Below are 22,811 nucleotides of genomic sequence, written 5' to 3' on the forward strand. Positions count from 1 at the left end.
TTTCACAACATTTAATAAAACACTATAAACTATGAATGCTTTTTTATTCAAATAATCTGAAAGTTACTTAAATAGGTTTAGTGTATATGTAATTTTTATTTTATATTTATATGTCGTATGGAGGTGTCATGTCCCTCGCATCGTATAATAACATATATGATGCAGAAACTCGATTTAAGTCGCGCATCGACAAAATCGAACCAAAAAACGATACTTCACTGATTAACCCCTCAATATTTTTACATAAATTGCGACAAAAATCGCATCGCGCAGGCATCTTGTATAGATACAATTAAAAAGACTAACGGAAGTGTTTCGCCGGGAAAAACACTTGGGAACTGACACGTCCAATATAATATATAATATATATTCATATATAATATCGTGTATATAAATTTAACACTATCATATCATTATTTCATCTTATGAATTAGTACTTGAATTAATCAAGGATTTTAGCGATCAACGTCCCGGGATGATATATATATATTCGCTCAAAAACGTTTACTATTTCTGTGCTCAAAATAAACAAAGCAAGGCAGCCAATCAATCTTTCGATTAAAACTTTACATTAATTACGTAATGTGTAATGGCACACAGAATGCACCAGTACAATAATTTTTGTTGATTCAATTATTCGCTGTTTGAAAAGTCAATAAAACTTTCCATTTCTCTGGTCCTCTAAATTTTTTAATGTGGGTTGATGGACCATATTAGTACCTTGAAAATATACTTGTAAACTGCGACACCAAAATGAAGAAAGTCCATATCTTTTGGAAGTCTTTCCATCAAAATCTTTCGTAAAAATTTTAATAATTTTTTTTAATTATAGTCGAAATACAGATTGAATGTATCAATGTATTTCTTCAAAAATAATACTTAGAAATTATAAAACTCAAAAAAACAAATTAACAACCAATAACAGTAGATACAACGTTTATTCGAGTTTTGCGATGAATATGCTTAATTGCATTCTAATCTGATCCCATATTTTTGGTCACAACCTCGTTGGATTTTTCTTCTGTTTTTCTACATTATTTTATATATTATATTGATACTCATTATTATAAAGTTGTAATTTCATATTTCTAAACGTTTTTTTATTATTGGAAAGTATTTCCATCAAAAACATTCTAAAATTGCTCATTATGGTTGTGCTTTATGTGGCTTTACGCGTATCCGTCAAGTTTTATATTTAATTCGATATATACGTCGTCCATCCATCCCGGGCGGACGCATCTTTTAAAAACTCTTGAAAAATCTTGAAAAATTTTTCACTGCACATTACTTTAACATTCACAATTTTTAAACTTCGGTAATTAATTGAATTTTATTTAATTGCTTTTCTTTACCACTATTCACAAAGTAATTACATACTTTCATCTTGTCAATTAAAATTCTAAAATATAGAAAATTCGCGCAAGTAAATAACTTTTCAAGATTTCCAGGTGACTGTGCCCTCAAACACATCATTTTTGAGCATTATAATTAGCTAAAAATTTATCTATGCCTGAGGTTTCGCGATCGGTAGTTGGCAGCGCAGTGTTTTAAAGACTTCCTCGATCATCTTTAAATATATTTCGCGCCCCAAATTCATATTGACAATTTTTAATAGAAAAAACATATTCCAGGAATGTCTCAAATAGATTCATTGATCGATAACGCCATACACGCAATGTACAAACAATTATTAGCACCAGCTGGTGTTCGTATGTTGGATATCACGAGCTTTTATACATTAGATCTCTGTTTGATTAAAATTAGTGACAAGCACTTTTCAGTATTAAGCACAAAATCCGACAATATTGCACTAATTTATCAGTTAAAACTGAATGCTAAAGGTGCATTCAACGCAAATACTCGATTTACAAGAATAGGTAAGAAAACAGCATTCATTTAAGAGTAATTAAAAAAACGTTCAATGGTTACAACGTTTGATAGTTAATTGCATCGTTTAAACAAATTCTTTCGAGACATCCTGAAATTCAAGAGTTTTCTATCTCTAATTAGCTACCTAAGCGGACACAGTTTCAACCATGGACTTTTTGATGATTTCTCCAAAATTTTCATCGCAATCCTCTTCGTCTAGCTGCTCTGGCTGCCCAGTCACAACCGTCTCGTTTTTATCCATGTCCATTTTTGTGGCACCGTAAGCACCGTGGAGTTGTTGATTTTGCTGTTGATCAATAATATCGCCGTAGTATGAATATCTACTAGACAAAAGCTCGGAAAATGATTCAAGTTTTCCAATTTGTTGAACGACCGAGTTCATCGGTTGAATGGAGTTAAGGTTGGTATATTGCGAGCCTGACAAGTCTTCGTGGGCGAAAGGCGCATCGTATATAACGTTATTGTGTTGTTGCTGGTCTTGTTGTTGGTGCATGAGAGTGTGTGTTTGATGACAGTTACTGGCGGAACTTGAACTTGAATCTTGAGAGTAGGAGCCGTAGTGCGAGAAACCGGGGTTCGAAGTGACCGGCTGGAATTGCGGTTGAAAGGGTGACCTGTAAGAATACATATCGTTAGTTTGCCAACCGATCTCGTTGTTTCTAACAAACACAAAGTATAAATTAGTTCAACTTACAACAAAAGCTTATTATTGAATATGCTTCTGTTATTATTTAGTTAAAAATTTGCCTCAAAAGTAAAACACTTGCAATCGAAGAAAAACGCTATATTTTAGATTAAATGAACATAAAAAATGTCGCTTTGATCAAATTGGTAAATGCTATTTTTATCTCGAGATTAATTGGCTTATTTGAACAAAGGTTACATAATCTTGAATAGACAACTACGTAGTACGTATTGAGTCTCAGTGAAGGCGTGGCATTTCGTGGCAAAGCATTTGAAATAATGAGCTCGCCTTTGAACAAATCAATATTACATCTGCAATGTACAACGTTTTTTTGTTTCCTCGTGGGCCAATTGTTAGTATGGGTGATTGTTAGTAGAAGCGAGATTAGCATGAATGGGCAGTCACCTCGAGGTCGATGGAAGGTTCTGATAGGTCTCATAGTCGACGTAGGGATTCTGCTGAAAGCCCATACTAGGCCCTTGGCCTCCATAATGCTGGAAACTCTGAGCGAACTCAGAGTGCAACTTTCTCTGCTGATTCTGCCCGTTGTCGACAAGGCAATCGTCGGTCGAATAGCACTCGTCCCTCATGGTGTAGAGATCGAGGCTATCCGTCCGCGTGCCGTCATGGCTATCGTAGTGGAGGCCGGTGAAGCCGCCGGCGAGGCAGTCGTTCTGCAACTCAACGTTCGACGACATTGGCACTGCTAGTCGATTCTGATGATGAGAATGGTGAGTGTCCTGGTGTTGCTGCTGATGATGCTGGTGCTGCTGCTCCTCATCTCGGTGGGGCTTTTTCTCGAGCTCCAGACGCATTAAGGTGTGGATGAAGTGCGTGCGCACGCGGACGGGATTGAATTCGATGCGGCCGGAGCTGTTGGCGCAACCGTCTCGCGAGCAGCCGCACGGGAAGCCCTGTCTATCTACCTGAAATACGAAAAAGTATCTGCGGAGTTAGCGGCGACTTCCCGTTCGAAAGAGTCGAGCAAAAGGCAAAGGAAAACTCACTTGACACTTGACGTTGGCTCTGCTGCAGGGACAGCTCTCTGGGTCGCAGTAACCCTTGCAAGCGCAGCCGCAGTGCTCTCTGCTGGCTCGAATGTCCCGGCACTCGTCCTTCTCGAACGAGTCTATCCTGCGTACACCCGCGGCCCTCAGCAGGGCCCGTCTCTGCCAAGTTGGCACCGGTTGCAGAAAGTAGTAGTTATCGATGTCAAGGTCTTCGGCGTCGCTCAGTTCGTCGTCGGTATCGTCGCTGGGGTCCTCGCTGCTCGAGGCCGTCTCGTTGTTGGCCGACTGGTGGCAGTTGGCTGCCAGGCGCTGGGCCCGCAACTGCGCCAGTCGGGCCTTGTGCAGTCGGCGCTGCTCCAGTGCGTGCTCCTGCAGCGAAAAGCGCTCCGCGTGCGTGTGCGTCGCGCTCATGCCCAGCGTACTGCCACCCTGCGTGTGTCCAAGTTCAATATTTCATAATCAACTCTTTTTCCCCGCCGTCGACCTCGTGCCGGCCAAATCATTTGATTGCTTTTCTTTTTTTGGCCGTGTGATTCGACCGAAACTGCATTTATTTTCGACGGCATGCCGTCACCGCGTGCGTACAGAAATTATTGTGACCGCGATCGAGCGCCACGTTAATTGTTTCGTAACGCCGCGGAAGCGAACAAAAACAAATGGAAAAATCCACGCGGAGGAGTTGCTTTGAAAAGGTTCATTTTTTGCAGCATAAATCTTTGCACGAGGCCAATTAATAAGTTGCGCAAGTTCGAATAAACGCTTTGATATGTGTGGCATACCTGTGAAGGCACGCAGGTGAAGCCTTGAGCCCTGGGAAAGTAGTACACCGTGACCGCATCGAACTGAATGTTGCGCTTCTTCTTGAGGGTCCCCGTGGAATCGTCGACGTTGAGCCTCTTTGTGCCTGGCTCGTCGGCCTCCTCGAGGCAATCCGTCAATCGCCGCTTCAAGCTACTCTTCGCTGGCGCCCGAAGTATCGGCATCAACGGTACCGCCCTTGGTACGTTATCTACAAATCCATCCAGTTCGCTTACTGCTGCAAAATCAATATCATCCAACTCTATTAGCAAAGGACGCATATGCTTCAGCTCAATAACTCAGTCAGCTATGTTTCTCCGCTTTTCATCGGAGCGATCGTCAAATGTCTTTACGAAATGATATAAACTGGTTCGACGTTTAACGCTTGATCGAGCATCAATAAACTAAACGTCCATCGATTTCGGTTTTCTCGTACACCATTTTCAAAAATACGTCGTGTTCCACAGCGATAAAATTCACGACTAATAAAGTAGCAAACCTAAAATCCTTTGAAGCATTCTTTAAAACTTACAGACGTGAAATTTTCATGCTGAGAATTTTGAGTGATGGATGCATTATTATTATTATATTATTCGGTCAAGCAAGACTACGATGTGTCGAGCAAGACGTAATGAGAGAAAAAGAGAGGGAGAGAGAAAGAAAAAGGTAAGTATTCGCGTGCTGATAATCGATGCGCGAACAATCGATAACACTGGTGTCGACGCGCGACGCTAGTCAATTTTCAAGCTTTCTGCTTTACAATGAAAACTCACGTTGCTGATTTTTTTTTCTTAACAGTGAATGTGTGCTCCAATGAGACTCGTGAAAATCCAATAACGAAAAATCATGGTAATAGAGCGTATAAACGAGCATCTATACCATCAGCATTATGGAAAATGATATTAGGAATGAGTATGCTGCCTGACAGCTGATAGTCTTTATGGAGATTCAGAGACGCATAATAAGCTCTCTGTGTAAAGATTTGGTTGAAGAAATCTGACTTTTGCGCGTTATAAGTAGTGCTACTAAGTATGGCATATTCGATTCAATACGAAGGACGACAATGTACCGGAAACGACATTCTGCATAGCCGTGAATAAAGAATCAGGACCCGCAAATAAATGTCAAGCAATTGAACGTGTATCGTAAGAAACACTTTTGCACCTCGCAATATCTTGAATACACTTTCGAATATCGAAATTGAAGCATTTTCATCGTCAGTTTTGACGTTAAGTTGGATGCGTTCGATTGCTCGCTCAGTCGACTGGATAAGCCAAGGCAGCGAGAAGACGAAAGAAACTTACGCTTGTCCTTATCAGACAGGATGTCATCAGGTATCCTGTCGAGGAAAGAAGTCTCGGAATCGCTCTCGTGCTGGGGGGCCGAGGCGCAATGGTCGCCGGGCATCTCGCTGCCCAGGCCGGAGTCACTGCCGTCGGAGCGCACCTCGTCGCGACTACCCTGGGCCAGCGCCAGGCTTTCGGCGGAGTCCTCGGTGAAGGCCTCGGGCGGGTCCTGCTCGAGCCTGGTCATGATGGCCTGAGCGAGGCCGTCCTCGCAGCCGACGTGGCTGGCGACCCCGGCGGCCGCCGCGGCCATCGAGGCCAGCACCTCCGACGAGCTGTCGCTGCCCGTCTCCATCAGTTCGTTCTCCTCGACGTCTGCGCCGAACACGGGCGGCGGCGAACTCACGCGGCAGGCCGCCCGGCCCGGCTGCACCGGCGACGAGAACTCGATCTCGTCGCCGATGCGCAACTTCTCCACCAGCACCTTCGAGCTCGTCGCGCCGGCTTGTCGGCTGGGGCTCGTCGGCGAGGGCAGGCTGCACCGCTCGAGCACGACATTCGAGCCGAACGGACACCTCGGCGGCGCTGGCGAGTTCGCGCTCGTCCTCGCGGCCGCCTCGGAGTACTTGGCACCGGCGGCGCCCGACTCGGCGTCGCACTCGTCTGCCACGCCGGCGAACAGTGCCAGCTCCTCGTCGTTCGCGCCGCCACCTTTTGCGCAGTCCGAGGGGACCTTGTCGCTACTCATCGTCGTACTGTAAGCGGCACTGTTGGGCGACAGCGGCATCAGAGTGTCCACTCGCGACAGCCGCACCACCAGCTCGCGGCTCAGTCCCGCACTCAGTCTCGCCGCCAGCACCGATTTGTCAGCACTCGCGGAAGCGTCCGTCGTCGGCTCCGAGTCCGCGTAGCTCGGTTCGGCGTCCAGCCGGTCGGCGGAGCTCAGCGGCTCCGAGGTCAGTCGGATCTCACCGAGGGTCCGCTCGTGCTGACTCACGTGCACCGGCGACAGCCTTCGCACGTCGTTCTTCAATTGCTGGGCTTTCTCCTCGGACACCTCAGCGCCTATAGGTTGAAAATCTGAGGCCGAGCCGCTGTTCGCCAGTGCCGTTGGCCTTCTCCTCGGCGACGCTGGCGACAGTGCCTCTTCTGCGCTGTTCGTCGGTTCCTGAGCACTTGTGGCAGTATCTAACCTACTGTTGGAGGGCAGAAGCAACAGATAATTGTTATTTTCTCGTCGGATGGTCTGTAAACGATGAACGCGGAAATTTGATCTACGAGTTGGAATTTTAAGGAAATCTCGGTCACTCGCTTATCATCCGTTTTAATTAATTTAAAAATTTGCAAATATTCTGCATGTGGTTTCATTTTATTGTGCTCTAATAACGTTAGACTTGGAATTAAACAAACGATGACGCGAGTTCACACTTTACTTTAATTTAACAGTTAATAATACGCGGTGTATCAGTGAAAAACCAAGTCAATGTCCAATTCGATTGTAATTATTTCTAGGTAAGTATGGATTTGTTTGAACTAACTTTTTATTTGTAGTATAAGTATTTGCATTCTTTTTTACTACAAAACTTCTGTTGTACATCTGTAGACTGCTTGGAATAAAGTTGGATAATATAACAGAGAAATATATGAAACAATACGTGGAAGATCGATATCAATTCAAATTCATGAAAATGTTTGACGACAAAAGAATAACGACATATAGTCGAAATCAATGAATAATTAAATGAACGCTATATTTCTTGTTTATATTTTCATTAGCTCTGAACTGCAAAATATCAAGATAATAGTTATGCATTAATCATACGAACATATTTTTGTAGAAGAGCGTAACAACGTCACCATGTAACAGATTTAGAAGTTGGCAATAAAGAAGCAGAAAGAAATAGTCAGCAAAATATGAGAAAAATCTTATTTCTATTGTTTAACACTGTGCGCTTATAGAAGTTGTCATTGTTTCATCAAAATTTCGTGAAAATATACGTGACTAGTCGAATAGTTGGAGAAAGGCTAAAATTTTAGTTGATAAACGATACGCAGGCGTTTCCGACAGTGTCGGAAAAATAAAGGAGATTCTCAAGGCGATGAGACGCGTGTGAAAACAGGAAAGAATAATAAGAGTGTATCCGATGGTAGCTGGCTGTCGATGATCTTCAAAAGAAATAAAAACCAAGTGGCACGTACCTTACATCTTCTTCGGATGAGCTCCTAGAAGCTAAGCTACCCATGTCTTGCAGAGGCAGTTGGTTGTCCAGTCGGCAGGTCGGCGACGAGTCAAAGTCCGTAGCAGCACTCGGCGCGGTTAGCTCTCCGAGATCGTCGTGGCCGTCGTGGTCGTCATCGAGGAAAGCGAAAGCGCCATTAGCGACATCCTGGACACGAATCACTTGCTGCTGGAATCGCTCGCTGAATTGCAGCTCGGCGCTGCAGACATCCACCTCAAGTAGTGCCTCCACTGAGCTGGAATCCTCCTGGGCCTCGGGGGGAAGCTGCTGGCCCGAAGGCGGTTCCATCTCGAGCTGAGTTCACCTCTGCAACAGTCGTGAAAAGCGTTCGATCAGGATCAGCAATGAGTCGGAGGTGGGAAAAGCGAAGCGGTGGGTAGCCGATCGGTCGGGGGCTAAGCAAATCAATACGACGGAAAGTGGCGCGCAGCTTCATGATCGCGGAATTAATCATCGGGATCTTGGGGAGCGAGCGTGGGCCGACGGAAAAGCGCCAAGCACTGGCTTCGATAAATCAAACTAATCAGCGAGCGCAGAGAGCAGCAAACAAACGAAATATATCTTGGGCCGAGGCGATAGCTCGCATGTATCTGCGCGCGAGATAAGACTCTCTCGAGGAAGGAGAGGAGGAGAGCATCTAGTACTATTATTCGCGCCGCCGCCGTCGCCGCCGCCGTCGCCGCCGCTGCAGACCACCGCGTCGAGAGGACGAGTTCCTCGACTCTCGCGTATATCTCGCAAATATCACATACACACAGCGAGCAAAGGACGAGGACGGAGGGGATCAATAAGCCGCGCTCTTGGTACCGGCTAGGCGCACTTTACCCTCTCTCGCTCTCTGCCTCCCACTCGCTGCCTATCCTCTGCCTGTGTACGTGAGCCGGGCTGTCCGCGAGGAGAGAAATCGCCACTTATTTTCCGCGAGAGAGCTGAACGATGCATGATCGATGTGCGCCCGCGCCCGCGTTTGTTTTTGCGTGCACGTTTTCGCGCGCGCGCTCTCTCGCTACTTACACGCACCTCGCGGCGGGACAATCCCCCCCCCCCCCCCACGCTTCGCTGCCTCGCTCGCCGACGGGAAAGCATAAAAGTCGCCGTGCACGCGGAAGTTGCTTTGTCGTGGAAAATCACTTTATGCCTATCGATTACTCTCTACGCACCGCCTGAGATTACGCTTATTCCCTTCTCTCTTCAGTGCCTCATCGCGCCACCGCCGCTGCTGCTGCTGCTGCTACGTCAATTGTTGATAGTGCACGCATTGCCGCTGCCGTATCATTATCACTGTGCAAATACCAATCAATTAATTTTTATACGGATCCAAGATATATTACCAGCGAGAAGCGAGCGTGTAGAGCTGCAATCACGTTAATGTCATTTTCTTTTTCGCATCCATCGCGATGCAAGAAAAATGGCGAGCAACTTTTGTTTTTCTCGCGGTATTTTTAAACAGCGGCTCGATAAGTCGTACGGCAATTTCTCACTTTCACTTTTAAGTGTAAAACTCGTTCAAAGGAAAATGACGCCGTAAAAAAAAAAAATAACGACGCTACAACACGATACTTTTCACTGGATGCCAGTAAACAGAAACCGAAATGCACCACTAAACAAGCTGGTCTATCAATTATGAGGTACAAAGCGAGAAGCGAGAGCGTCGATGACAAATATCTGGGAAGACGCGGTCTCCAACGAGTATACGCACACGTACACTCGCGGAAGAGCGGCAGAAGGGGAGAGAAGCTTTTAGTCTCGGCGAGGATTTATCGGGGCGATTGAATCGGCGCGCGATGCGTTTCGAAAGATGTTCGGAGCATACACTGCAATATACCCGATAATAGTTGCGGATGATAGTCACACACTGCACTGATAAGCACCACGCTTCAATTGCACGTATACCTTGCGAACGTAAGGTGGCAGGAACTGCCTTAAAAGTCCCAGAGCGGAGAGGCTGGAAAATCGAAGGATGTCGCGAGACAGGTAGCAGCAGTAGGGCCGCGATCGCACTTGCCGGCAGTACTGCTGAAATATTGGCGTTGGCTGCACATGGTCGGAAGAAGGGCCCGGCAGATGAGAGCGCGTCGCCTTTCTCCTTGAGCGGCTACAGCAGAGCGCCCGCGAGCGAACGAACGGAGCCGGAGGAGGAACGAACGAGCTACGTTCTGCGTCTGGCCTGCTCACCGGTTCGCGGCGGAATGAAGAGTCGGTCGTCTGCGCGCTCTCTCTCTCTCTCTCTCTCTCTCTCTCTCTCTCTCTCTCTCGGCGCCGCGCGTTGCTGGCAGTAGCTCTGGCGGCGGACGCGCACGCTGCTCTGCTGCTGCTTTGTCCTTCTCGCGCTACGCTCTCTCTCTCTCTCTCTCTCTCTCTCTCTCTCTCTCTCTCTCTCTCTCTCTTTCTCGTCGACTCTGGCAGAGCGAACGAGAGAGAAAACCAAGCCAGGCCCCTACTACTACTACTACTACTACGACGACTACAACTACACTACTACTGCCACAACTACAACTACTAGCCTGTGCTTTGCTCGGGCATCTCTCCTTCCTCTCGTTCTATCTCGGTTACTTTTCGCCGCATATTTTTCTCTCCCCATCGCACGCGCGTTAGGATTCTTCGGTTTTCGGGCGCTTCGTCTATATATGAGCTAAAGTTTTAGGCGCAATCCGCTGCCGAACTGGATGCGTCTAGCTACCCCTTTTCATTGCCCTTTATTCTGCGCACCGTACACAGGCGATTTACGCAACGCGCGCCGTGCTTGCTTCCGAATTTCTGTTTATCCCTCCTCTTCTTGTACCTACGCACCGCCCGCCAGACTGTTCACTCGCTCATACCCCTTATTATCTCCCCATATGTCGACAATATATTCCTCGCGTGCGCTTCCTCTCTCCTCTACACTTGCTACGCTGCTTCTTTTTTTCGCCTTTTCGTTCGTTTGCCTTCCTTTCCACTTTACGATTATTAATCTGAATCTCTCTCTCTCTCTCTCTGCTGATACTCTCGCTCGCTCGCTCGAGTCTTTTGTCTTCGTTCTCTTCAATTATTTTTACTCGCGTGCCACGCTTTCGCTCTCTCGCTCGCTCTCTCTCTCTCTCTCTCTCTCTCTCTCTCTCTCTCTCTCTCTCGCTGCATATGTAACCATACCAAGAAACATACATGCCATACGGCCCTCATCGTCGTCATAATATATTATACGAATGAGTCATTGGAAAAAAATGTATTTTTTCTCGGAACGGTGCAGTGAAAATAGCGAAGAGACGCGCACAAGTTCAAACCAAGATCAGCTATGCATTGTGTCTTCGGAAGCGAGTCGATCCGACGAAACGAGCGGCACCTCTCTCGACACGGCGCCCATTAACTTTTCATGCGTCTCACCTCCGACCACGATCGAGTTCTAAATAATGCGACTTGGCTTTGACCGCAATACATTCCGACAATTTTCCGAGACACATAATCCTCTCTCGGTCCGACCGCCGAAATTGCGTATATAAATTCGAGCTTTTCCTTTTCATCTCTCGTCGCTGGCACGACGGAGAAAGAGCTTTTCGGATTGGAAGGTGGGAGGGCGGCGAAGAAACGTCTAGCGGTCGGTCGCTCGGTGAAGTGCTCGATCGCCCGAGCGCGGAAAGCTGTTGCTCCGGGCGTCTCGCGCGCGACCGCGTCCAAAAAGCTCCGCGACTGCCTGCTACCGCCCGATTGCACGCGCGCGCCTCCCCCTCTGACATTTCGCGCTCGGCCAACTCGCTCTCCCGACGCGTCGCGAGCGATGTCCCTGCGTGCGTACGAAAGGCGAACCGCGGAGAGCACGCCAGCATCTCTGCCCTCGCGGCCGTCGCTGCACTCGCACGCGTGCGCCCAGTCGCCGAGCGAACGAGCGAGCGAGTCGCGCGCGCTGCCTCCAGCTCCACCCCCGCCGCAGCGCCGGTTCAACGAACGAGCGCACCGCCAGCGCGGCGCCTGCGCGCCGCCGCACGGCGACCGAGCTTGCTCTCTCCCTGCAATACCCGATGAGCGATTGTCAAAAGTATAACGGCTCACTCTCTCTCATCTGCTCGCCCCTCCCCATGCCGCTGCCGCCGGTTTCCTTTGTTTTCCTTACTTTTTCCTCGCTCGCGCGTTATGCATCAGCTGCATACTGCCCGCGCGAATTTTCCGGTTTCAGCTTCGAGCTGCCTGTCTGGGTGAGTGTGCCGTGCGAGCGTAGTCGGCAGCTTGTGCGAGGACTGCGCCGAATTTTCGAATCGATTTCCGCTCGCTCTCTTGGTCTACGATACGGTTGCCAGAGCTAGAGAGAGAGAGAGAGAAAGGCGAACCCGCTAACAACGATGCCGTGATTTCCCACAGCTTCGAGCCCATCAATATGTACCTTACTTTTGCTTCACTTACGCGATATTTGCATTGAAGCTGTCGCGCGCGCGCGCGCTGCGATTGATAAGCTCGCGGTGAGTGGTTTTATCCGTGGTGGGAACAGAGAAGGAACGCGACACGAAGGACGCGCGATAACAAGACCTCAGTTTCGTGTCTTTTTCTTTTTCCAAGGATAACAACGCACACGCACTTTTTTCCGCGTGTTGTCCTTTGCTAACCTACAGACGAGGTCAGGGTTACCAGCACTGTTTACCGAAGCTTTACCGAAGCTGATTTGACGTAACCTGTGTCTTCAAATGGACACCAGTATTAATTCCACTCGCGTCTTGCGTAATTATTCGCCCTCGAGTATTATACCGACGTGGGCTCGTGTCGTCGTTTAGAAAGGCAGCTTTTGAGACGTTTCCACCGAAAACGTTTTTTTCACTAAATGGATCATCGTGTCACCGAGCTTTGAGCTATATACATTACTCAATAGGTAAATATGTGACTGTGTGATAGGTAGTTTTTTCAGAGTTTGCACAATATTTCGAACAGCGTTTCAACTTTGCTTGCTTTTTAATTGAGTTTTTATTCACTTACAATTATTGATTTGACCGAAATGAAATTCAATTGAAAGTTTCGGTCGAGTCTGTTTCGTGAAATGATGAATAACTAAATACATGCTTACAATAATGGGATTAAAACATCATGAACTCTTCAGCTACTTCATGAGATGCTTGATCAATGTTAATCATCATATACTTGTCGATAAAATGGGATTTATCCCCTGAAAAGTACTTAAAATTTCAACGGCTTTCTCTTTCTCACTTTGCTAGCCTTGTGATGTCTTATTTCCCATGCGACTTAATGAACTTGTAAATGCAATAAATCCAGCAGAATTTTTACAGCATATTATTAATCTGATTTAGAATAGAATAGATTTAGATAGACTCTCATTTACATAAAATAATTTAAAAGCAATAAAATCTTAAAGTCTACGGGAATCTTTCCTCAGATAAGCAGTGGGTTTTTAAACATTTTTCCGAATTAAGATGCATATTATCTTGTTCTCGCTATGTCTTGTATATATTCCAGTTTATTGAAGATACTAAGTTACTATAATTTACTTTAAGATCTAACAAAGATTATTTCATTTATATTAACTCAAACTCTTGTCACCGTCATTGAAAATCAAATATACTGTGCAATAAAATTATACAATCGATTATGTACATCGACGACAACCAATAACAACTATTTCTTTTCAATCTTAATTTATGTAAAGCTATAGTTAATTTCTCATTATTTTACATCGTACTTTACGTGTCACCAGCTTAAGCAAATCTGACTCCTAATTACTTTTTTACTCCAAACATTCCTGATAATTTATATTTTTATCACTCGTAACGATACGCGTCTCAATTCTCATTCTGTGTTATGATGACTGTTCGTACAGCAAAATCATTATTTGTTAGTTTCTTGGGAATTGAAAATATAAAATCTTGTAGCATTACGAAATTATACATGACACTTTTGCATTTTTAAGTACGTCTATACGGAATTAAGAAAAATGCTCAATTCATTGTGTGCAATTGATTGAATACATTTAAATAAGTTATAGGCTTACTCTTCAATGACTTGAATAAGCATAAGATTTTCAAGCACTTAATGCCTACTTTAGCTGCGATATTAAGTGCGCTGAAATGTATGTATAAAAGTAGACGAGATATATAGACACGTGACAAGTTGAGTCAGCCGTTAGGTACGTTACCCTGGATTACCATATAGCCAACTACATTATCGACTCAAAGTTAAATCTCATAAGTTAATAAGTATTATTAAAAATATAATTGCATACAACGTATCGAAATTAACTTGTAATCATTTATTTCGTCAATTAAACAATAATAAAAGTAACAGTGGGAAGTATGGCATTTGAAAAGCATGAGTTTTAACATAACCTCATCGCTGCTAACCGTTTAAAAATAATCTCATACCTCAGCAAAATATCATACATAACTTATTCCATCAACTTTCATCTATTAATTCTCCGAAATCCGTTAAGGTGTGTCATTTCGGTTACAGTTTTTGCTAATGATTTTGAGGATGCCCCTTAAGAGCCCATATTTCTCAGTATTAGCATTGTACCATGTAATGATTTTACATTCAAAGCCATCTTAACTTTAATATGTTCAAATTTTATAAAATGTTGTTATTGTTAAATTCAGGAAAATGTCCTTAAGTCGTACAGCGTTGCCATATTTCGTGCGTACAGTCTTCGTGAATTTCGGATTTCCGTAAATGAGTCCTAACCAATAGAAGAAAATTAATGTTCAGAAAAAATTATTTTTAATCATTCAATAGAAAAGTGAAGAAAAATTATCAATCAAAGAAAAATTGTATGATCTAAGACTAAGAGCAAAAGAAAAAAAGCAAGCCGTTAAATTCGTCATATTATATCTGACATATTTCCTCTAAGTTTTTTATCTAGTAACTAAACACTCGTCGATGCATGTCCTAGTATGGAAATCTAATAAAACTTGCCGGTTGCATAATTGCGTTACAAATAGCTCACTCGTGCGCCCTAATAACGTCTTCTTATGCACTACATGTAGTTGCTTTTCGTATTCATTTCAGAATTAATTTTCTCTACTTTAACATTTCAAGAGACAGTTCTATAAAATTTACACATTTCAATTCGTACCATGTAATTTTACTAAAATGAAAAAACAAACTCATTTCAACGAGAGAATGTTTTTTTTTTTTTATTTTTATGTCTAATTGGACAAAATGTACTTTTTCAAGTAGAAGAATAAAAACAGATGTAAACACGTTGTCGTTGCTCAGTGACGATTTAGTCAACGTTTGCTGTGCAACAAAAGATTCGAAAAAAATGACTATCTTGTATATTCTGTCGTACGCAGTCGACACACACATACACAGAGTGAATTCAGGGAGAGAGAGAGAGAGAGAGAGAGAAGAGAAGCGGAGAGCTCTGCAGCCAAAGTTGCAGAAGGGCAAGAGAAAAAGCCTGCGCATTCTCTCGCCTTTGAAAAGTACAAAAGACGAGCGCGATGGAGGGACAGAAAGAACGAGCGAGAGAGAGAGAGAGAGAGAGAAAGAGAGAGAGGGCAGATCAAAGTACGACCGGCGCGTGCTGCAGTCGTTGCAGTGCAGAGAGAGAGAACGAAGGAACCGGGGTTTTACGAGCGACGAGGTGGCCGTCGCCGGGCCCCGGCATTACCTGATTGCCTGCAACGCCAGATATCTCTCGACTGCCTCCTCTTCTGCTTTTCCTCTCTTTGAAAACTTTGTTACCTTTTTTGATGATTTCTCCCCCTAAGCATAAGTGGCAATCCTACTTTTTCCATCAGGTGCTTTTTTTTACTTGAATGCAGCGGAGGGCAAAACAAAAAAATTAAAGTAGACCGACGATTTTTTGTTGTCGCAAAAATAACAGCATAGAACGGTTGAAGTTTGTTTTCATAACGAGGCTCGGTTTTTTGTTTTAACTGAGCGCTTCAATAGGGTATCAGAATCCAATACTCTTACAAACTACAATTGGTCTGATTGGCATTGTGTTACTTTAAATTGAACGGAAGCCAAGAGTGTTGAGTATCGCAAGGACTACCGACTTGCACGTATGTCATCGATGGATAGCGCTACAACGGGTTCTTGTCGTTTAACTTGTACAATTTATGCATCAAGCCTTCTTTCCACAAGTATAGCAAGTCTGCATACGTTGAGCGTGAATCACGCGACTGGTTCCTTTAAATCGCACAGCTTTAAAAAAAAAGGATGACGGCGTAGATTTCTCAAAGAGCGAGCTTGTCAAGCGGATGAAAAATGCACGGGGGAGAGGCGAAAATCATTGAATGGACAGAACGTAACAACAGAGAAGGGCACACACAGAGACAGGCGTCAACAGTTTATTCCCTGGCGCGAGCTGGAAGTTTAATTAAGGAAAAGGAAATCGAGCTGCGACTGGCGCGACACACTTTTAGTGTAGTTAACTATAGCTTAACTTTCTTTTCGTGCTTGTCCTCGTGCAATTGAGTTGGCGCGGCAAAGCTGTCTCGCACCAGCCATCTTTTTCTGTCTGTCGTTTAAAATTCTCTCTTTCCTTAACATCCCCTTCATAGCAGACTAAATACTCTCTGGCTGGCAAACTATTTTGCTGAGGCATATTTCCCCGGCGCGCAGTGTGTTTTTTCTCTTTGAACGCGCGGCGCATCCTCTTCAGGTCGTTCTCTCCGTTGGCGTGTGCGCAGCGTGGCATAGGTTGCAGCTTCGACGCGCTAATATGTATAGGGGTAAGCTTAGACAAGAGAGACAGAGGCGGCGGCGTTCTCTTCTCTCTCGCTCCTAACGGCCTCTCTGGAAGCTGTGGAATGTACCAGCACCAGCCGCCAGCCACTACGTATAGTCGATCTCTCTTTCTCTCTCTCTCTCTCTCCTTCTCTCTCTCTCTCTCTCTCTCTCCCTCTCTCTCTCTCTCTCTCACTGTCCCTCTCTTTCTCTCCGCATCGGTGAGTACGAGGAGGGGGCGCGGAGAAAGAGAGCGCCCTCGCAGCTTGTGAACACATTGGCGGATCATTAATACGCCAAATCACGTGAACGCCCTGTAAGAGAGATAAAGCTCTCGGTTGCCTATCAGCCCACGCCAAACAGAGCCGAACCTAGCCTGCTGTACCGCGTGCAGCGAAATAACCGCGGGGCAAGCTCGCGACAGAGTAAGTCGTACCGTGTTAATTTGAAAAGAGCATCGTTGAAGAATCATTTCTGTAATTTCAGCGTGATCGTATAGAACGAAAGCTCTTGGAATCCAGCGCTGCTCCGCGGAGAAAAGCGACGAGGGAAAAATCAGGCGAAAAGTAGAGAGAAAGAGAGAGAGAGAGAGAAAGAGAGAGCACGGAGGGCGGGAAAAGAGACCGGGCAAGAAATGCCAAGAGTCGGTTAATGAGAAAAACGCGGAATAGCGAAAGAGGAGCCCACCAAGAAATCAGTGAAAGAGCTTACGCAGTGAGAGCAAGGGAAAAAAAAGAAAGACATTGTCGAAGAGTGGCTTTTGTTTCGACGATTTTTTCCCCTTTCCCCCTCGATATATGCAACGCCGATGCTCGACGCCCGTCGAAAAAGAAAGACGCGTGCTCGCGCAAAATTAATTAGAGCGCGGCCGCGCAAGAAAGCCAAAGGGTTAGCGAAATTTTTGGCTGGATCTTTACAACTGTTCGCGTGATGTTCGTTGCCGGTTTGACGTAGTCATGAAAATCTGAATAAAACATCCGCGCGCAAGCAGCCGGCCGGCGACTAATTACGCGCCAGCCTCGTCGTCCGAAGCAAGCGCGCCACACTATTCGCCTTTAATTGACTTTCCCCACTGCGGCGGCAACGCGCGACAATCGACAAGGCCTCCTAATGCAGACCACTGTCATCATATCTGTCGCCGATTGCCAGTCACTGATGACTATTGCCAATGCTAGAAGCGCACTTGCACAAGCCATGGGCAAAGCCAATCTTACTTTCGGCTCTACCTATTTCCTCAGCTCATTACGTGGCAGTGATGGTCGTTGATCCGAATTAAAACTGACAATGCCAAGCACGCAGGATGCGGCAGAATAACTAGTCGACAAATCGAATAAGAAGAAGGATAGATGGTTGGACAATCGTCGGCTGATTTTCAATTAGACTTGTTTGTCGGGCAGAGGGATTTGTAAAATCCACTGGCAGCGAGGTGCACGCATAAAGAATTGCGCGCGACAAAAGAGCGAAAAAGGGGGCTGGGAGGCAGTTCGAAAATCGAATCGTTGAATGAAGCGGTAAAGCCCTTTAAAAGTTAGGGAATGGAGAAAACAGAGTTTGGAAAGCCGCGTGCGGTGCCTTTGGCCTGCAGGAATCCGTCGTTAACAACACTCGGAAAAAAAGCCCCGCGAGCCAAGTGAATGTTTGAAAAAGCCAAAAAGAAGTGGAGAGATTTACTCGAGCGGAGAGGGAGAGAGGGAAATCGATGCGAGGCCACAAAACACGACAAGTGCGTACTCGAGGTGGTAGCCGGAGAAAATGATATGGATCGATGTAGTTGTAGCGCAGCTTGGTGGTAGGTGACTTTTTCGCTCGCAGGCAGCGGGGGCGCTAACGAAAAGACTTGGTCGAGCATGAGCGCGCGCGCGGAGTGTAGTAAGTGCAGATGCAACCAACTCGTGCACGAACGGCAGGGTATATTGAAGTTTGTAAATGGGCTGGGAGGCAAGAGGAGGCGGGCGGAGGGAGGAGCACGGCGGCGCCGAATCGATCCTACTGCAGTGTGCTGCTATAGCAGGCCACGTGCATAACGTACGCCCGAAGCGCGCACACGCACAAGCTCCGCTCGCAGCACTTGCAACGAGTTTGCTCGTTCCGCCTTTGATTTCACTTGCCACTCTTTCTCCCTCTCCGCCGTCTAATAACGCTTACTCGATTAAACTCCAGCTGGAATTTGCAGGCGCTCCACTCGCTCCAGAGCCTTTCATCCCTCTCTCGCCCTTTGCGCGCCAACCAGCAGCACAATTCCTTCTTGTCTGTCCGCCTTGTTCTTCTTCCGCGCGCGCCGCTCACTCGATTAACGTCCACCTGCCGCGTCACGCGCACTTCTCGTCCTCCGGCATTCGTGCAGCTTTGCCGCTCGCTGGCGCGTCGACACGTTGCCGCAGCGACGGCCCGGGCCTGGATGTGGTCGGACGCGCGCGCCGCGGCACGGGGCGCACGGGAAAAGGCCAAGATTTGCTTGGGAAAGCACGTTTTCCGCCCTATCGATCCGCGCGCCGACAAAAGGAGCCAGCTATCATTTGGGAAAGAAAATCCGGCCGGCACATCGCGGCGCGCGCTCCTTGAAGTCTCGATTGGACGCCTTCGAGCAAGAGCTGCAGCGAACGTGGCGTCGTCGACCGGACAGCCGGCGCGGCAGTGCCCTCGATCAACCGAGCGAGTCCGCGTTAAGCGGCGCCAACGAGGGCTCGACGGCGCTCGTGGAAGCGCTCTCTCGCGTCGCGGCCATTCATTCGCGCTGTCCACGTGTGCCTGTCCACTCGAAGCTCTTACACCGCGGCGAGTCGGCGCGCGCACCGCCTTCGGCAAATTCCGATCCGTGCTAGCCAATTCAGCCCGACACGTTTTGTTGTGCGGAGCACTGATCCGCTCTTTGCGCGTTATTAATTGGCGCGCAGCGCAACGACCGATCGTAGGATATTTTGCTGGCCAGCACACGACCTTCTTTCCAAATAATTATCCAGTTGCATTAATTAATCTTATCGGATAAATTATAGATCAGCTTTCTTAATTAATTGTTGAATAAGGCAGAAAGGTCCGACGCGAATGAATTAATTTGATGTGGTTGCGTGCCGGCACAATAGAAACCACCGTTTTACCTATTTCTAGTCATCTCGACGTAAATACAACTTGAGTTTATTGATAAACTGCTGCCCATCAGACGAATAACGCGGCTTTTCTCTTCGAGCTCGCGCTGCTTATAATTGCAGTCGCAAGACGAAGACGTTTCCATATCTTGATTGATTGGCAAGCGAGCGCGACTCTTATCGCTGCAAGCCATCGCCGCAGTGCTTTCAACAACACTCGTCGGCAACAATGTCTCTTTCTTCTATTACTCGGTGACTTTCTTCCGCACTCGACAAAGTAATATTGGCTAGGTGGCGATGACTCGCGGACCTGTATGGATACGAGAGAGACAACGAGGTAAAAAATAACGCGAGGTTTCGCGTAAGCATAGCGAACAGATACTGCGAGAGCCGCGCGGGATACGTTACAGTTATAAACCGTGCGCGACACTGCATCGCACGCACACGCGCGACACACGAAGACCGCAAGCTCCGGATTATATGCGAGGCTTTTACGTAAACACACTCATATGCACTAGGAACATAAAATATAAAGCTGTTTTCGCGTGCAGCCAGTGCTTTATATCTTATACAGATCCACGGAATAATCGAGTTTGCACGGAGAGTCATGCTCACGTGCGCACATCGACTTTATACCAACGCGCAAATCTCCTTCTCCGCGCTGCTCGTCTAATGAAACGCTGCGGGAACGCTGCTCGGTTCAGCGCACCCGGCGACGATCGATCGATATCTCTTTCGATTCCATCGGATTTCTGTAACGCTCGATGGAACTTACGTCCAAGCTGACTTTGTCCGAATGAAACCGGGTTTGAAAACACAGGCGGACAGCGCGGAGAATTCGAATGAGTCTCGGTCGTCAACTATTTGCGGGGAGTTTATTACAACACTCGGCAGGCTGTGGCTACTGTGTAGCTACATACGAGGGCGACGATGGGTTTCTATCGACCAATTTGCATATTTCGCTGTACAGTCGGGCTGCCTTACGGGAGAAAGCGCTGCAGATGCTCATTACGCCTTGTATCGGTTCGTTGTGCGGAAGCAAAGGAACCGATACGCCAGCACCGCCTGTGTACGTACACCCTTTCATGTATGTGTACGTGTGTTGCGATTGTAGATATACAGTGATATGGGTGAGTAAACACACGTTGCCACGTGCCCGCGCGCGCGTTTCAGGAATTCCCCCGATTGCGTCAATGCTATACACGCGTGTGCGCGTTTGCGCGCGCGTTAAGTTGCCGACACCAGCTAACGCAAGCTCCCACACGGACGCGGGGCTATCTCGCGTCTGATGTGCGCACGATTACATATACGCGCCCGGCGTCAGTCCAGCCACACGCGCGGTTATCAATTCATGCAGTTCGATATAATGCCAAGACTTTGGACTACTTAGGCACGAAACTGCTGGAAACTAAGACCCAACGCCATGCTGAATAATGCAGTCTGAGTGATGTTCGCCTGTTCCGATGATTCTCGTATATGGGAACTATGCAGTGCGCTTGCTATACAGTGCCAATTAATATTTGCGCGCTTGGCGTCGTGCAACACCGAGAGCTTCATGGCTCAACGGTTCCTGCTTGTTAGCGCGCACAAAGCGATATAGAGGAACAAATTACACAAACGATATGCCAGCTAGATCATCAATTCAGACGACCGTTGCCGCGCCAGCTAATGCACACACCAAATTACCAGCGACGCTTTTTCAAATCCGCAACGCCAAGTTTACCAAGAGCAAACGCACCGATGCAGGGGAAAAAAGCAGAGTCGCGTACGCTCCGCAGGCGCGCTATCGCGGGGAGCTCGGGCAAAGGTAAAAAGCGATAGAAGCGATAAGCCAACAGCAGCGATTCGTCGCGCGGAAAAGTCAGCGCGAGACGCACGTGCGAACGCACGTAAACTGCACACGACGAGGCCGGCCAAGTCGACAGGTGCGCGGGTCTTTGGCTTGTCTTTTTCCTTTTCTCCGTTTCGTATGTGTACTCGCGCGGCAGAAAAAGTTGCGCGCGAGAGAAAAAAACCGGAGGAGGAGAGGAGGAGAGGAGGAGACTGCGGCACCAGCAGTGCTCCATGTAACACCGAGCGAGCGCTTCCGTATGCATACGAGGGCGAGCTCTCCGCGGACAGCAGCTGTCATAAATATGTAAGTGGCCGTGTGCTTTTTGCCAGGCGCGCGCTGCAGCGCGAGAGAGCTTTTAACGGGCCGCGCGAACACCGACGGGGGAGATTGTTCTATGGGTGTTGCGACGGCGCGCCTTGGCGCAGCTGATCATCTGCCGCCGAGCGGCGCTTTGCTCCGCGCGCCTCAATTACGCAAACGACGAGCCGTTACCCGCGATCAAAGCGTTTGCCAAACGCGCGGGCGCAAAAGGCCGGCAAAGAGCCGAAGCAATGGGTAAGCTTCCGCGAGGTCTACGTCCTGGAGGCATAGAGGGAAGCTAACTCGCGGGAGAGACAGGGCATGAAACGAACTTGTGGCTAACGGGACCACGGACGATGAAGCGAGGTCAGAGCTGGTACTGCCGGCGCTGCCGGCGCTGCCGTTGCGCGCACACACATGCAGCTCGACTCGCAGCAGTGGCGGCGGCAGTAGAAAGCGAGCGAAAGGCCCCCAACGCGGAGTCTCGTGGCGCGGCGAGCCCGAGAGGGATAGAAAGACGAGGCTGTGTGTACGTGTGCATCGTCGCACGGCTTTCTCACGATCTTTCGCTAGGCTCGCGTGCTCGGTCCACCTATCCACTTGTTCCACCTCCACCTCCGCCTCCTCCTCCTCCGCCACCCCCTACTCCTCTTCGACTAAGCTCACCTCTCAAGTTCGTCGTTGTCTCGCGTTGCGATGCCACCGGGCTCCGCGACCATTCATACGCACCGTGGAATGTCGTCTTCTGCTGCAGCGATTCACCGACGCGACCCCCACCTCGGGCGCGCTGCGCCATTTTCTTTTTTACGCTTTCTAATTCGCCGCGGATCAGCTGCTCTCATCGATCGCTCTTTCTTTCTTTTCCTGCCGAGGTCGCGTCTTCTTTTTTCATTTTTCGTCGTCCATTGATCGGATTGGCCTGTAGCGTGGACATCCGTCCAGAGCGCGGAGCTACGTGTGCCTTTCGGCCGAGCGTGTGATGCTGCCTTTACGGCTCATGCTTATTTACAATCAGACGTTCGCTGTGCGTGATGAGGTTTTC

At 47.5% G+C, this 22,811-nt stretch overlaps 1 protein-coding gene across 5 annotated transcripts in view; it reads right to left on the bottom strand.

The window, feature by feature from the left end:
* The window catches only part of LOC131665232 (uncharacterized), a 47,314-nt gene continuing 24,503 nt past the window's right edge, over positions 1 to 22,811 (bottom strand). For 2 of the 5 annotated variants that reach the window (XM_058936978.1, XM_058936977.1), the window contains 6 exons: positions 7,869 to 8,215; positions 5,688 to 6,865; positions 4,365 to 4,621; positions 3,583 to 4,014; positions 2,981 to 3,501; positions 1 to 2,504 (listed from right to left, as the gene is read on the bottom strand). In XM_058936978.1, the coding sequence (XP_058792961.1) occupies positions 2,015 to 2,504; positions 2,981 to 3,501; positions 3,583 to 4,014; positions 4,365 to 4,621; positions 5,688 to 6,865; positions 7,869 to 8,197 (3,207 nt within the window). In that variant the 5' untranslated portion in view covers positions 8,198 to 8,215 and the 3' untranslated portion in view covers positions 1 to 2,014. Of the gene's footprint in view, positions 2,505 to 2,980; positions 3,502 to 3,582; positions 4,015 to 4,364; positions 4,622 to 5,687; positions 6,866 to 7,868; positions 8,216 to 9,069; positions 9,191 to 9,802; positions 10,086 to 22,811 lie in introns of those variants that run through there. The other 3 variants (XM_058936980.1, XM_058936979.1, XM_058936982.1) reach the window with 3 other exon arrangements.

The sequence above is a fragment of the Phymastichus coffea genome, unplaced genomic scaffold, assembly GCF_024137745.1.
Source record: "Phymastichus coffea isolate CEN01 unplaced genomic scaffold, Cenicafe_Pcof_1.1 PCOF00048, whole genome shotgun sequence".
Lineage (NCBI taxonomy): Eukaryota > Metazoa > Arthropoda > Insecta > Hymenoptera > Eulophidae > Phymastichus > Phymastichus coffea.